This window comes from Panthera uncia (genome assembly GCF_023721935.1).
Source record: "Panthera uncia isolate 11264 chromosome B2 unlocalized genomic scaffold, Puncia_PCG_1.0 HiC_scaffold_24, whole genome shotgun sequence".
Classification (NCBI taxonomy): Eukaryota; Metazoa; Chordata; class Mammalia; order Carnivora; family Felidae; genus Panthera; species Panthera uncia.
In genome coordinates, this window is record NW_026057580.1 from 74926089 (window position 1) to 74942908 (window position 16820).

General features: G+C 39.8%; 1 protein-coding gene across 5 annotated transcripts in view; it reads right to left on the minus strand.

The window, feature by feature from the left end:
- The window catches only part of ROS1 (ROS proto-oncogene 1, receptor tyrosine kinase), a 114441-nt gene that overhangs the window by 18195 nt on the left and 79426 nt on the right, over positions 1-16820 (minus strand). For 4 of the 5 annotated variants that reach the window (XM_049654239.1, XM_049654238.1, XM_049654240.1 and 1 more), the window contains 7 exons: positions 14999-15082; positions 11886-12021; positions 10200-10362; positions 8469-8533; positions 7405-7534; positions 567-664; positions 148-351 (listed from right to left, as the gene is read on the minus strand). In XM_049654239.1, the coding sequence (XP_049510196.1) occupies positions 148-351; positions 567-664; positions 7405-7534; positions 8469-8533; positions 10200-10362; positions 11886-12021; positions 14999-15082 (880 nt within the window). The other variant, XM_049654242.1, reaches the window with a different exon arrangement.

The following is a 16820-nucleotide window of genomic DNA, read 5'->3' on the forward strand; positions in this document are numbered from 1 at the left end:
GACAACGGATCAAAACTAATTAGGGTGAGAAGGGAAAATATTGAGATCCAGGAATAGTGTCACCAGGTTAGATGACCTTTTAAATTCCCTTCTGGCCCTGACATTGGGTGGTTCTGCCCAAATTTCTCCATGTCCTGTTAAACTCACCATACGTCAGACTGAGTAGTGAAGATTCCATCCATCAAACTTTCTGGAGCCATCCACCGAACGGGGAGTAGGCCTTCCCCTCTCTTTCTATAATAATCATTTTTGTAGATGTCCCTTGCGAGTCCAAAGTCCCCAATCTTCACTACCCGTGATGGACTGGTATAGTCTTTCACAGAGACAAGGCAATTCCGAGCTGCCAGATCCCTATGGCAGAAGCTGTATTTAATAATGCTAAGAATAAAGTTCCAGAGATCAGACAAGTAACCCAAGTCGGTCTTTAGAGAAGGGAGACTTTTTACGGAAACGTTTGCTATTTTGAAGTAATGAAAATGTTGAATTACCCTATATGTTTTACCCAAACTGCAGGTAATTGTTGTGCCGATGTCCGTAGGAACCTTGTATCTAGAATATCACTGTACCTGTGAATGAAGTGCATTTGTTCCAAGTAGACACAACCTTTTGAAATATCCACACACAGATCTACAAGGTCAACCAAGGTGAGTAAAGGACCATGAAACTGTAAGAAATGAAAGAAAAGTTACAGGTACTTCTACAGTTTGTACAAAACATATACATATACATATGTACACACACATATGTGATGTCTCAAAGGTATTTTTAGTTATGGTTACAAGAATTCAAATAAGGAGTAAAAGAACTAGGTTTACATACTTTCTACTGAAATAAACATAAATAAGACTATTTTTACTAAGCAGAGGCAATATCGGATCTTTATTGGAAAGATCTCAGGGTGTCAGGTCATACAGACCAAGATTTGAAACCTAGTTCTGGTACTTACTAGTTGCGTGAACTTGTTTACATTGTTAAATTCATTAAGTAACTTTCTCATTTGTAAAATGGGAGTAACACTGACCATATAGGATTTGAGATAAGATATGTAATCTGGCTGGTATATAACAACTTAATAAATAGTAGCTGCTGTCCTAAGTAGTAATAATGCTAATTTAATCAGTGCTTAGCTAGTTTAGTCATTGGCCCAATGTCACACTGTAATGTCAGTCATGACAATGGGCTTGTTTCTCAGGTGAACCCCCATCTGTCAGCAATTGTTAGCAATACTCGAGTTCAAGGTCACAGATCACTCCTCTCCTCCATGAGAGCCAGCATGAATATATAGTTGAGCCTATACTGCTTGCAATGATTTCAACATGAAAAAAAGCCAGTTGAAGTTTTTATTGGCACCACATGGAAAAAATGCAATATTCCTTCCTCAAGGCTACATTCATATATTGTCTTTCCCTTGCCATTTCCCTAAAATAACCCTAGTTCAGGCCTTTATCGTTTCTATCTGACACATCCCAAACTTGTGTCCAGCCTCTTGTGCTTTAATCAATGCTCTTCGTTGTGACATACTGCCTGTGGAGTCAATTACAGGTTCCAAAGCACAGCCTCCATGGCAGCCCTGGGCTGCACCAGTCTCTTTTTGCCTCCACTTATGACCCTAGTGTCTCTTCTCACAATCTGTGCTTCAGTCATGCTGGGACACTGGCAGTCCTTTATCCCTGCTCTGCATTTCTCAACCTCTCTTTTTTTTTTTTTTTCAATATATGAAATTTATTGTCAAATTGGTTTCCATACAACACCCAGTGCTTATCCCAACAGGTGCCCTCCTCAATACCCATCACCCACCCTCCCCTCCCTCCCACCCCCCATCAACCCTCAGTTTGTTCTCAGTTTTTAAGAGTCTCTTATGCTTTGGCTCTCTCCCACTCTAACCTCCTTTTTTTTTCCTACCCCTCCCCCATGGTCAACCTCTCTTCTTTAATTCTATCATTCTAGAATGCCCTTATTCTTGATTTCCATCCACATCCTTCATTGAGCACCTCAAATGATTCCCACCTTCCCTCAATTTCTCTTAGATGAGTGTTTTTACGTGCTGCTCCCCCTTGCTTCCCCCAACAAGCCCATGTCTTGTCCCAAAACTAAGAAGACTCCTCATGTTCTTGGACTCAACATTGCCATGGTCCTGCTCAACCGTACCTCAATCCAACACCAAGTCTTGATCTTACTCCCAAGAATCAATCCCCCCACAACACTGTTTGGGTCCAGCAGACACCAGACACTGGTCTCTTGGCCTATGTCTGAGTCCCTGCTGGGGATCCCGACTGGCTCATTGGTTCCTCTGTGAGTGGAAGCCTGCTTTGCTATTGGCAAAACCCACTCTACTGAAGATGTTCCTCACTTTGAACCTTGCTTCTGAACTTCAGTGTGGTGGCTAACACCACGTTCCCTGCCAACGGGTTTTTAGAATGCTGCTTGCCTGCCTCAATCTCTATCACTTGCTCCTGATAGCCCCTGTGACAACCTGTTGGGATACCCCCATGTTGGGTCTCCTTGATTCCAGATGCTGCTGCTGTGGGCTCACCTGTCATCTTTCTCTTGCCAGCCTCCCCCAAGGCACATTCAACCTCCACCTGGGTCTGATCCCAGCCATGGCTTTTCATGACTCACATGGAAAGGTATAGTTTCAGAGACTGTTCTATCCCCTACTTTAGTTGTGTCTCAAACAGAAGACCTCCTCCATGAAGCCTTCCCAGGACTCCTCAGTTGGAAATCATCTCTCTCCTCTGTGTTCACAGTATATTCTCTATTGCATTCCAGTAGGCCCTCCCACTTTCTATCTTAAATGAGTTCTTTATATTGACTTACCTCCCTACCATGTGGCAAGGTCCTTGAAAGAAAGAGTCACAGCCCTCACTATTGTATAATAAACATGCAGCAAAAAATGGATAACTTGATGGTATCTGACTACATATTTATACTGTTTTGATGGGTTGGTTTTTGGTTTTGTCTTTTACTTTCTTCCATGTGAATATAATCTTAGGATATCAAAGCTAAAAAGAGCCTGAGGACGTTGTCAGTTCAATACCCCATTCTAAAGACACAGAAACTGTGGTCCTGAAAATAAAAGACTAAACTAAGGTTTATGGGCCTACTTGCAGTCAATTTTTCTGTATTAGACCCAGCACTGTAGTCTCGGAGCAGGGCTAGGCAGAAGGATGCTTGCAGCCCTTCTGGAATGTTGCCTCTGAGCACGTCCTGTGGAGAGAAGACTGCTTCCAAATGAGCTGAGCATGATGGGAACATAGAGCCCGCAGTGTTCTGGCACTCAGCACCTAACAGCATCCTGTTGTCTGGCTGGGGTGAGGGCAGTGAGGCATGGAAGCTGTCCTGGGCTGGAAAGGCAGTGGAAGAACTCTTGAGGACCAATCAGCATAACCATCAGGCCCCTGACTAAATAGGAATAATTTGGAAAGAGCAGGTCCATATTTTTATTTAGTCTTTATCCCCTCTTCTCTACCCAAAACAAACAACATCTACAAATAAACTTCTTGTTAAAGATGGAGGACTCAGGATGTGCATTTTTAGTTCTACTCCCTCTCCAAACCTTACTACAATGGCAATATAGGGGAAATGTGTATAACCACACAAGGATAAATGTATCAGGAAACTAGATTTAGTGCACGAAACATTTTGGGAAAGGGAAGCAGATGGAAGGGTGGTCATTCAACAGAGCCAAGAGAGCCTGGCTGCCTGCAGGGGGGAAGACAAGAATTAAGCTGTGTTTCACTATAAAACCCCCTAAGGCTCTGCAACTGGAGATAGCAGGTATCTCTGGATGTAGGGGTGTGGGGCAAGGCTGGAATCAAGAGGAATGTTTAGAAGTATATTTTAGGAGCTAACTAGATCCTAGACCCTCCCATGACAGCAGGAGGCTTTCCTCTTCAAAACACACACACATACACACACACATACACACACACACACATACACACACACACACACACAAACACACACACTGAACCAGAACAACTCCACGTTCAAAGATACCAGTCGCACTAGGGCTCTGTGCTGAAAATGGAGAGGAAAATTAAACAAGAGTCCAGATACTCAGCCTTGAGACCTCCACCCCCTTCCCATCTCACCTCCCTGAATTGAGGCTTAGGCATTTATCACTCAGGCAGGAGACTAGCAGATTCCCCTCTGGTGAACCTGGCGTGTGCCAGGAAAGACACACAAATACTGTCATTTGAGGATTAGGGAGACTCCCAACAAGAAAGCAGGGTCCCACATAACAACCAAAAGGAAGCTGCCACAGACACAGCTTCCAGTCGACTTCTTAGGCCTCACTGTCAAAGAGGAAGACCAGCCACAAATCACCAAACATTTGAGAAAAGCTTCTCACATTACAAACAGATTCCAGAACAAAGAGGATAAAGGAAATCAGGACAATGCAGGAAGCAAATTAATACTTAAAAAAAACCATAATTAGTATCTTAGGAAAGATTAGAGAAGATTTTTCACCTATGAAAAAAAACAATACTATTTTAAGAAGAATGAGTCTGTGGAAAATTAAAATTTTTAATTTTATTTAAAAATTTATGGAAATCTACCAGAATTGAGAGCAAAGATACAAAGATGTAGAAAACAGGAGAAAACAACTATAGAACAAAGGATAAAACAGAGGGTTTTTCTAGAACCAATGGTGTTTCTAGAACAAGGAAGCAGAGGGGACAAAGAATTTTATTTATTATCCCAAAAAATAACATAGGGGCGCCTGGGTGGCTCAGTCAGCTAAGCATTTGACTCCTAATTTTGGCTCAGGTGATGATCTCACGGTTCGCGGGTTCAAGCCCCACATAGGTCTCTGCGGTGACAGCACAGAGCCTGCTTGGGATGCTCTCTCTCCCTCTCTCTCTCTCTGCCCCTATTACACATGCTCTCTCTCTGTCTCAAAATACATAAATAAACTTTAAATAATAACAATAATAATAATAATAGTAATAGTAATATCCCAGAACTGAAGGAGGTGATTTTTCCAGGGTGAGTGTCCAGATTGGTTAAAAAAAAAAAAAAAAAAAAAGTACCACACATAAGAAGTTCCTAAACTTTTCCAGAGAGGAGGGGCAAAAAGCAGGTCACTGATCATCAGTCCAAGAATCAGAATGGCATAAGACTTCTTTTTTTTTTTTAATGTTTATTTATTTTTGAGAGAGACAGAGACAGAACGCAAGCAAGGAGTGCTTCTCAAAAAGAGGAGGGGAAAGGAGATTTTTCCTTCAGATGCTTGTTTTCTCATGCTTTCTCTCTTCTAAAAGAGAACAAAGAAGTCATGGAATAGAGGAAGGTAAGGTCCAGCAAGGAAATCACCAAGGTAAATGTGAAGCAAAGCCCTGGGATCACAGCTAGTCAGCTAACCCAGAGGACAAGCACCACACTGCCTCTAGGAGGAAAGTGTGCAAGAAAAACACCATTACGTGCTGGATCATGTGATATATTTAACATCTACATTGACAGAAGTGTTACAATTCTGTCCAAGAGTTTAGTTAGGTATACAGAAAACTAAGCAAAGGGGGGAAAACAAGAGGCATTTATTATTTTAGCCCAAGGGGGGAATAAACCCCACAATCACAGTATTTGAATAACTCAGCTGCAAGTAATTGTCATAGTAATGTAAATCTGCAATACTGATTTATCTGAAAAGTGTGACACAGTTTTTGATGGGTGGAGCTGGTGGGGTTGGGACTGATAATGAGTAAGTCTAAGAGAGTTTGGGGCGCCTGGGTGGCGCAGTCGGTTAAGCGTCCGACTTCAGCCAGGTCACGATCTCGCGGTCCGTGAGTTCGAGCCCCGCGTCAGGCTCTGGGCTGATGGCTCGGAGCCTGGAGCCTGTTTCCGATTCTGTGTCTCCCTCTCTCTCTGCCCCTCCCCCGTTCATGCTCTGTCTCTCTCTGTCCCCAAAATAAAATAAAAAACGTTGAAAAAAAAAATTAAGAGAGTTAAAGCCTCACCTCTCATAGTAGGTAGTCAGTAGATTTCCCCCAAGACTGAAAATTCAATGTGCAGCAGTATAAACAGAATTTGTAGGAACATGAGGTAAACACCAGAAGAAATTGGACAGATCTGGGATGTGGGGATGAGATAGTCTTTCTTTCGTTTTTTTTTTTTTTTTCAATGTTTATTTATTTATTTTGAGAGAGAGAGAGTGAGCAGGGGAGGGGCAGAGAGAGAGGGAGAGAGAATCTCAAGCAGGCTCTGCACTGTCAGCTCAGAGCCTGATGCGGGGCTCAAACCCATGAACCGTGAGATCACGACCTGAGCCGAAATCAAGAGTAGGATGCTTAGCCGACTGAGCCAACCAGGTGCCCCCAAAATAGTCTTTCGCTATAAACCTTGTTATATATTTCAAAGTTTTAGCCATATAATGTGTACTTTGACAGAAATAAAAACAAATAATAAAAAAATAAAAATAAAAATAAATAAATTTTTTTTTGAAATCTACGTTTAAATATTAGTTACTTGTTTTGTCTCATGTGTTTCTCATTGGAGATAAAAAGTAGGTTCCCACAGGTGCTGTCACCCCTGGCCCTCATTCCACGGTGTTTGCAGTGCCCGCGCTGTTCCAGGCACTGCTGTAGGTAAGCACAGGGGAAGGGGGTGTGGGCAGAACTGCTGACCGGGCTTGTTAGTGTGACCATGGAAGAGAAAGCAAGGAACTGGATGGATGGCATGAAGGAGGAGATAGGAAATCAAGAATTCAGTTCTGGCCAACATAAGTTTAAGATGCCCATTAAAATCCAAACAGGGGCAGCTGGGTGGCTCAGTCTGTTAAGCGTCCAACTTCAGCTCAGGTCATGATCTCGCAGTTCATGAGTTCCAGCCCTGAGTAGGACTCTGTGCTGACAGCTCAGAGCCTGGAGCCTGCTTCAGATTCTCTGTCTCCCTCTCTCTCTGCCTTTCCCCTGCTCATTCCCTTTATCTCTCTCTCTCTCTCTCTCTCTCTCTCTCTCTCTCACAAATAAATAAAGCCATTAAAAATTAAAACAAAATCCAGATATGCCAACTGGGTAGGGACATATAGTTCTCAATAAAGACATAAGGGGTTGCAAATATCAATTTGGGACAGACAGGCATAGAGATAAGGTGCGGAGAAAGATGTGCCTTTCCAACTCCACACAATCTCTGTTCTCCAGAAAACATGATTCTGGCAGTGAGGTACCTATTTTCCCATTAAATACTAAAAACAGGCTCAAATAATCAGAAAATGCCAGAAGTTAGCCCAGGATTCTAATTGTCTTAATCCAAATGAAGGAAATACAAGAATTCTTTCTACAGAAGTCTTCAGAGGTTCTACCATCAGCCCAGACTGAATCAGCCTATTGAATTTAAATACATTTAGCAGGAAATTATAGAGCATTTGCATTACAAAACCAATACCGGGACCCCATTTCCTACCTTTGTCATGCGGGCTTTACGCAAATAGGTAAGAAGGTCTCCTCCTTCCATCAGTTCCAGGATAATGTACTGGGGTTCATTCAGCAGACAAACTCCAAGCTGCTTCAGAATGTTGGGATGGTTAAATTTGCTAAAAGGTGGAAAGAGACAGACAGGATGTTGTGACAGTAACAGGCACCCTGGCTGAGAGCCTTTGGGAAATAGAGCAATTCTTTATCGTTTCCTCCAAAATTCCTGTTGTTGTTGTTGTTGTTCTCTAATAAATGGAAGTCTCCTTTTCCCAGTACTGTCCTGTGTGCCTGCCTTAGAGAGATGATACGGCAACCCCTAGTGGCCAATGCATACCGATAGAATAGGGTGATCTTTAGAAAAAACGTTTATATGAACTATTTCATGTTTTGGAAAAGAAAGTAATTTTAACTAGTATCCTTCTTCAAAAGATATTTGAAAGTATTACCTTTTGGGTCATCATAGGTATGGAATGTTATTCTCTTCCTTTTGGAGAAGCAAGTCAGACATGCAGGTTTGGCTTCAACCAACTTTCTCAATGCATTAAAGCCAGTAAGCCCTGACCTGCTGATTAGAACCCACAGCATGGATCCCATAGACTACTGCCTCAGGCCATCCCTTTAAGATGCCTCTGAGCAGTTTTCATGACCAGCAACTGACTCTACCCTTGAAGACAAGTTTACCAAGACAGAGGATATTTTCCCTGACATCGTTGTACTTAGAGCTCTCCCTTCCTCCGTCTACTTGACCCATTATCACATGGTTCAAAGAACATAAGCATGCTTAAAGCTAAACAGCTTCAGAAGTCACTTGAACAACACACTTCTTATCGAAGGTAAAAGAAGAGAAGACCTTTTGCCTGAGGACTGCCTTTTGAAAGACTGGCTTCTGTATGATACTCATCACTACAGACTATTTATGTTTAAACTTGAGCCATGTTTATTTTGGGCATGATCTGTTACGTCAGGTCATTTTGAATGTTAAAAATTTACCAATCGGATATAAAAGCTTGCCACTCCTACCAAGGAAAAATTAATCCAGAGCTGCCCCAATACCTCATCAGATGTGCCTCTTTCAGGAATTCAATCTTCTCCTGGTCTGTGGAGCCCTTCTTCAAAGTCTATGCAACATAAAAAGAAGCCAGGAATCAGTATAGCAGACATTTCTGGGCTCAGTGGGTTAATGGAGACCATCTTTGTTTTGTTTTGTAATATTCACCCTGACAGCTGGAAACAGATCATGGGTAATACGTGCACATGTGCTCTGTAAACTTAGTTAAAGTTAGCCCGTGTTATACCCGGTGTTCACGTGAGAATACCTGACAGATAAAAGATTGAGTATCACTTAAACAAATTCTCTCCAAAATGTAGACATTTTTACAAATTTGGTATGTAGGTCAGTTTCTTGCTTTTCAAAGTTTTCTACTCAATATCTGTTTCCCCCTGCATCCTTGTTAACAATACTCAATTTGTTTCTTAGAGGCATGATGCCCAGACCCAAACAATTGGTCTAAGCTAATCATGAAAATTGTGTTTTGTGATTCTCCGGCCTCCCTTGCAAATAGGGGCGGTCATCTGACTCAATTCCGGTCAATGAGGTATAAGGGGAAAACTGCTAAAAGGGGAAAGAAGCTTGTGGAAAACTTTCACTTTTTGAACATATACGTCTAACGTTATCCTTACCCTTTCCCTTAACCTGAATGAAGATGTGATGCCTGATCTTTGGCAACCATCTTGGGACCATGAGGCAACACACATGTACAAAGTCAAGAGAATTTCAGATTTACTGGTTCTGACGTAACACAGTACTGCACAAAGCCAGCAGTCCTCTCATTAGGTGAGAAAAATAAACACTTGTCTACACCAGTTGAGGCTACAGTAATTTAAGTCCTTTTAGATGATATCATTTGGAAGCGGAGAAGATTTTGCTAACTTTTCTAGTTGTATAGCCCACCCTCAAAGCAACAAATTCCTAAAAAGCAGTGATTAGGATATTGCTCAGTTCCATAAAGGATTCATCATCCCTCAATCAAAAGGTTTTACACAAATATGAGAATATACCCAGTGCTTCCTTAAAACTACATTAAATACACCATGGTGAATAACCGTATAGTACGGTGGTCAGCAAACTATAGCTTACAGAACGATTCCAGCCTGTCACCTATTTTTGTACAACTTGAGATCTGAAAATAATTGTTAACTTTTAATTTTGTATTTTCCCAGCTTTACTCAGGTATATTTGACATGTTACTTTTTCAAATGTTTGGGGGAAAAGTAAAAAAAAAAAAAAAAAAAAAAAGAATATTTCTTAAAACATGAAAATTATATGAAATTCAAATTTCAATTCTCATAAACAAAATTTTACCGGAACACAATCACACTCATTAGTTTACGTATTGACTGGAGGTGCTTTTGCACCGCGATGGGGGAGTTGCATAGTTAAAACTGACACCAAATGGTTAACAAGCCATCATTGTTTACTATCTGCCATAGAACCTAAGACACTGAGAAGGTGCTTTTACAACCCCCATTCTCTTGTAAGTATATTTGCAGGGGAAAACTGCCTGCTGAGTCTTAGCAAATTAGTAACTTTAGAGGTAAGTGAATTACAGGGCTTATGTAAGAAATGGAAGAAAAATTATAATTTCTGGAGTCAGGCGTGGACTTCCACCTTCTACCAGTTCTCTTTCCAGTTAAGATCACTCATGTTTTATTATAGTTTCGTCCATGTAAATTCATGTAGATATGTTGAGCCAGCATGTCAAGGAATTAAAAGATCCACGTTACCTTCACTGCTACTTTGGTTTCTCCACTTTCAGCCCCTAAGATGTCTACTGCTGTCCCTTCATACACTTCTCCAAAGGCCCCGCTTCCCAACAGGAGACGCAGAGTCAGTTTTTCCCGAGGGAAGGCAGGAAGACTTTCAATCTCCTCTTGGGTTGGAAGAGTACTGGAAAACAATATTTTTGGTTTCCCAAAATACATCTGGTTTACAAGTTGGTGTTGGTGTCAGTGTTTGAGAAATAAAGAGTATGAGAAAGAGAAAGAGAAATCTCATGACTTTGCAACATTGTTCTATGTAATACAGCGATGTGGAATTTTGTGTTTCTATTCCTTCCCTATTCCACCAACCAGAATATTCCTTCCCTATTCCAAAACACAGACAGAGCATGTCACTTCACTTCTAGGCACCGTTCTTCCAAAACACAGACAGAGCATGTCACTTCACTTCTAGGCACCGTTATCTTGATAGAAACATGCATATGCGTGCATTGCCTCAAGAGTTTTAACTGTAGTTTGTTTTGTTAAAGTTATGAGTTGTTAATTTCTTTGGGTTATCAATTCAAAAAGCTATTACAAATTAGTAATAAATACATCTGGGTTTATGAGCCTAAAAACTTTCATGTTAACTATTTCACACACCTGATCTCTTATGTAGAACAACATTTAGCATGACCACAAAAATCAACTCTTTCTCCATAAGGTTAACTTTTAGAAGCCAACTCTCACCTGGAATATTATGAGGGGGGAAAATTGTCTGAATTTAAAATGCTTTGAGTTTTTGAAACAGAATCTTGAATATAGATTTGCAGAGTATTTTCTCAAGGAAAAGTCACCTCTGAATCACTAATTTAGATCGCCTCTATGTCTACTTTTAAACTTCCATCTTTATGTCTTGGAATTATAAATTTCAAGGCCTATGACTATATAATTCTTTTAGCATAGGCCATAATATAGTGTCTTGTATAAAACGCAATATAGGGGCGCCTGGGTGGCGCAGTCGGTTAAGCGTCCGACTTCAGCCAGGTCACGATCTCGCGGTCCGTGAGTTCGAGCCCCGCGTCAGGCTCTGGGCTGATGGCTCGGAGCCTGGAGCCTGTTTCCGATTCTCTCTCTGACCCTCCCCCGTTCATGCTCTGTCTCTCTCTGTCCCAAAAATAAATAAAAAACGTTGAAAAAAAAAAAACGCAATACAGTGTCTTGGATAAAAAGACATTTAAATATTTTCTTTAATTAAGGACAGCAACGTAAGTTCAAATTCAACGATCTTAAAGAGCTTTTGTAGGCAATCACCATACAACGTTTGAAAACAGATTAAGATTGACTTAACGGCACAGGCATGGGACCCTTGGAATTCCTCTCTTCTAGTTGCCTCCAGTTGAACCAAGCGTGTTACCATCTGTTCTCTTCAATACAGTATTTATTTCCTTGTTTCATTTATTTTTTAACTATGTGATAAAACACTGGAAAACAATGACATTTTGATGATCTTCCTTACACTAGCGTAACCACGTAATTTGCCATCCATCTCAGGTCACATTTGAAAATGGAAGGGGTTGTTATTAATAATTATGCCAGAGTAATGAGCATTACTCTGGACAGGACCAGGACAATCCTGGGATCCATGAGCACTCTCTTTATAGTTGCCCACTGTTCTCTAGGTACCCCATAATGATGGCCCCAGTTACATACTGTATCGCATAGCAGGCATTAGCCAGTCCTACTCCAGCGGCCAGCCCTCGAAGTTCAGCCAACTCTTTGTCTTCGTGTATGAGACCCGTCAGCCCTTCCATGGGAGTTTTTTGCTTCTTTAATTTTCTATGCCAGACTATAAAATAAAAAAGGACATAATTTACAAAATGAAACATTGCTTTATTTCTGAAGAAATGTTAACAATAACATTTTAAACGTTTAGATGTAAGAACACCATTGATAGGATAACAGAATTTGATTGAAAAATTTGTCCAGAGCAGAAAAACAAATTAAATCTAGGTAGAAAGACATATAAAAACACATAAATTATACCACGTCCCTTCTTACCTTGTGTCGCAAACCAAAGCTTAATGCATTTCTTATTGTTATAAACAAGTTGAAGTCTCTTAATATCAGAACTTATTTCTCAAAATCACCCCTAAACTAGAGTCAAAATAAGGCAAAACTAATTTGCATTATAATTATTAGTGAAACAAATTTATATCTGAGTCCAGATATGTCCAGGTTATACTCTTAGAGTAGATTTGAGGAACACTTTCAATATAATGGCATGCTTTTTTTTTTTCAGAGTACAAGAGTTCATACCATTGTTGTTCATATACACATACTCAAATATACAGGAAAAACTATTGCAATAAAACTCATCAAATATAAATTATCTTCCCTAAGCTGTGAAATCATGGATGATTTATATTGTCTTCTTCATACAATGAGCACATATTATTTTCATAATCATAAAGATAAGTGATTTTTGGAAGATTAAAATACAATTATAAGGTCAACCATCTATACTAGAACATTGGCTCAAAAGTTGAAAACAGCAAAGATGTTTTGTAAGATGATCGTTAAAGTCTGAATTTCATTCCAGAGTAGCTTCTGTTTCCAACAGGTTAGAGTTTCGTTCAAGCGAAATTCCATCTGAGGGACCACATGGGGGAAAGATCTTAAGTACCTTTGCCAATGCAATTTTTCAAACCTGAAAAGCTCTCACTCCCCCCCTTCATTTTTAAAGGCACAGCTCAGGCCCCCATCCTCATCCTCAGCGATGCCTTCTAAGACCTCTGCAACTCTGCTGATCTCTCATTTATGAATTTACAAGACCACTTGTGGCTCTCAGTTAGCACTTCTACGTCAGTGTCCAGTGCATTTCCTGTACTATTGCCTTTTATATCTCACTCTTTATAATTTCACACAGGTTATGTCTCAGCTCCCTCATTAAATGGCAAGCTGCCATGATAAGCAATTGCATTTTACAACTTATTTCCCTCTGCTCCCAACATGAGGCTAATGTTGCATGTGAGATATGACCACTCACCAAAGCGAAGGCTGTCGATGTTTATTTTTAAATACTTGCTTCAATTTTATATTTGTAAGTACGATTGCTGAGAGCCCTCCGCCCAACACAGATTTTTAAACAATTGCCACTTCTCATTATTTTAATAACTCAATCTTTTCTCATGCACTCACACACTCAGACTAGTCCAACCACATGCACTGCTGCTAAAAGCAAAGAACCAAATTAGCTTAACTGTACTACAAAATTCGTAAGTTCCAAATAGAATAGAGACCTTTAAATCCTGAGAAAGTCAGATATCCATGGGATGTCTCGAAAGCACAATATAGGTTGTCTGAAATTATCTCATGCTCACCCACTAGAGTTATGGGTTTCAACAGTGGTGATGTACAGTAGGCAAGCAAAGGTCAGATGGAAGAGTCTTCCTGTAATACTCCTTCCCCGTAGGAAAGCAGACAAGCAGTCAAGCCTATATGCCAACTGCCAAATATACTACAGCCGTACGTGTAATTCTGGAGGGGCCGGCTTAGTGGCACTAGCATCAGCTGTGCAATACTTAGACTCCCTGGAACCACAGGTTAAGATCCTGGCAGGGTCAGCTGAAATTTTTAGCTTTCCCAGTGAGCTAAAGGAGTTCCGTATATTATCTGGGTGGAATCTGTGAAAAGAAATCTCAATTCAAGTTTCAGTGTGCTCTCTGATAGCTTACCACTCCAATCAGTTTGGGGAAAGAATAAAGATTCAGACCAGTTAGTAAAATCCTGGCTTTCTTTATCCTGAGCGCTAAGTTTAGCTTTACGTTGGTAACTTTTCCTTAAACTTTCCCTTCTTTCCCTTATGCAGGAAAAAAAAAAAAAAAACAAGCCAAAGTTTCCTAAATATGTACTTGAGTATTCTTTTCTGGTAAGTATCGTGTCTTTCTTATAATGCTTCAGCATGTCAGGGACTCATAATATTAGTAAGTGATGATAGGATGATATCTTGTAATCCAAACCAGGATATTTGGGGCACTGAAAGAAAGTCCTATTGACGTTTATGCTGCAACAAAAGGAATGATCCAGGATATATGATCACCAAGATAACCCTATAGGCCCAATATTTGACCCCAATATTTCTGGAGTTGTCACTATATTTTCTCATCATTAAACCAAATCTTAAAAAAAAAATTTAGGACTAGCACATTAGTATAAAAATGAGTAGAGAGAAACAGCTACCTTTCTATCCACCAATTCTTCTGCTTTCCTGGTCATTTATAAATGAGCAGGGATTTGAAATAAGCAAGTTAGACATCTGAAAGCCAGAGTGGACCCTACAAGTCAGAGATGGGTTGTCTGCAAAGGAAGAGCTATTCCTTCCAAACCAGTCTGTCTGCCCAGAGACCCAAACTATCCCAGCAAGGACTGTCACTGGTCTCCTATTAATCCTACACTTTTTTTTTTTTTTTGCATCCAGAGTTATTTTTCTTTTACTTATTTAAAACTATAAGCCACAAAGCACTTGGCATGTAGCCAATCCAAAATACTGTTTCAAAGAAAGCTAAAAGTTGGTGCCCTTATAATTAGTTTTATCTAAAGTACACCATGAAGTATAAGCACAGATACATTTTTCATAAAATAGTTACTCCAAGAGCAGAAAACAATTCACAGAAGTTAGTGGTTATGAAAATCTAGCCAAAAGTAACTGTGAAATTTGTGAATTTATTTCATGTGGGAAATACACTAAGTGCTAAATCAACTAAATATGATCAAGTAAATAGTTTACTACTTATATTTTTAAATCAATTTATTATTATACTTACCAAAAATCAATGAGATTATAACAACCAGAAATATTCCAATTATAATAATAAGTATAAAGCTTCTTTCTGATATCCAAAAACCATCTAATAAAATAAATGAAAAAAAAAAGTAAATTTGCAGAATAAAGCTAGGTAGTTTCAGATATGCCTGAACCAGCTCCTACTAGATTTTTGCAAGCCACTTGTTAAACCACTGGTAGTTTGAACTCACCCACAGAAAAAGTGCTTAATACCACAGGAAATTAAAATCAAGGTTTTGGTTTTGTTTTGTTTTCCAAAGATCTGGTTTACCAATACACCATTGTGATGTGCCCACCCAATCTACTTAAAAATAGCGGAGGAAACACCTATAATATTTTTAATGAATTTGGAACAAAGAAATCTCAATCTTCATATAGTATATAATCAGAATTATTGTTTCTTCTATACCGTCTTGCATTACATTCAATTCTATAAGTGTTAACTGAGGAATAGAACCATGGAAACATGGTACCTTCTCTTGGTAGTTTCAGTTGAGGAGAAGTGAGACATGTAGGGCAGAGCTTGGCAAACCATAGCCTGTGGGTCAAGTCTGGCCATAGTCTGATTTGCACTACCCATTAGCTAAGAATTATTTTTACATTTTTAAAGCATTATTTGAAGAAGGAGGAGAAGGAGAAGGAGAAGGAAGGGGAGGAGTAGAAGGAGAAAGGGAAAAAAGAGGGGGATGGAGAGGAAAAGAATGGGAAGAAGAAGAAACAGCAGCCACAGACATCAGATGTAGCCTGCAAAATGTAAAATATCAACTATATTGTTTTTTTTTTTTTTTAGAAAAAAAATTGCTGAGGTTTTATCCAGGTAACTAATTATAATACAAATAAGAATGATGCAAACATTATATAGAATAATATAGGCTGTGTGTATGTGAAATGCAATAATTCATCTTGCCTAAAGATCATCAGTTAAGCAACAGCTCTGGGTTCATTTAATTTAGGCCTTGAAGGATGAGAAGGATGAGAAGGATTTCAATTGACAGAAAGTAAGGGAAAGGAAAACCCAGCTAAGAGGTGAATGGTAGGTGGTGGGAACCCACATTCTAGGCTGAGGGAAACAAAAGCTTAAAAACCTAGTGTCATAAAAAGGTTTTTACCAGTATGGCTACAACATAGGGACAAATATTGAGAACAATGAACATGGAAGGCCTTAAATGTCACACACACAAGTTTCCACTTGACTCTGAAGGCAGTGAACGGAGAGTCGTTTTAGGGATTTCAGAGATGGGTTAAGTGGTCCAGCTTGTGCTTCAGCTAGATTAACCATCAGCAGTGTGATTAAGCCTAGAGCACAGACAAGAAATGATAAATTAGGAAAGCCAAAGTGGAAATAAGAAGATGACCCCCCCATTAAACAGAAATCAAGATGGTAAATAAATAGAACTTGGTGAAAGAGTAGCGGGAAAATTAAATATGGTATTGAGATTTCTAGGCTCTGTGATCAGACAGATGATATAGCATCACCTACAATGGGATACACAATGGAAGATGAAGATATTGAGGAAGAGCCAAAGCATAGTTTTAGGCCTGTTGTGTAGCAGGTGAGAATATCAGAAAAGGAACACAAGGCTGGATCCAGACCAGACTGTGGACAGCCTAGGAAGCCTATCCAGGAACACGGACTTGATGTGCCGGGCATTAAGAAGTAGCTGATTATTACTGAAGAGAAAAATGACACGAGGACGCTGATGTTTTAGGAAGATCACATCACATGAAATGAATAGTTCCATAGTCTAGATGATAAATTATACAGTCATCCAACTCATTTCTATTGTTAAGAATTCACTTAT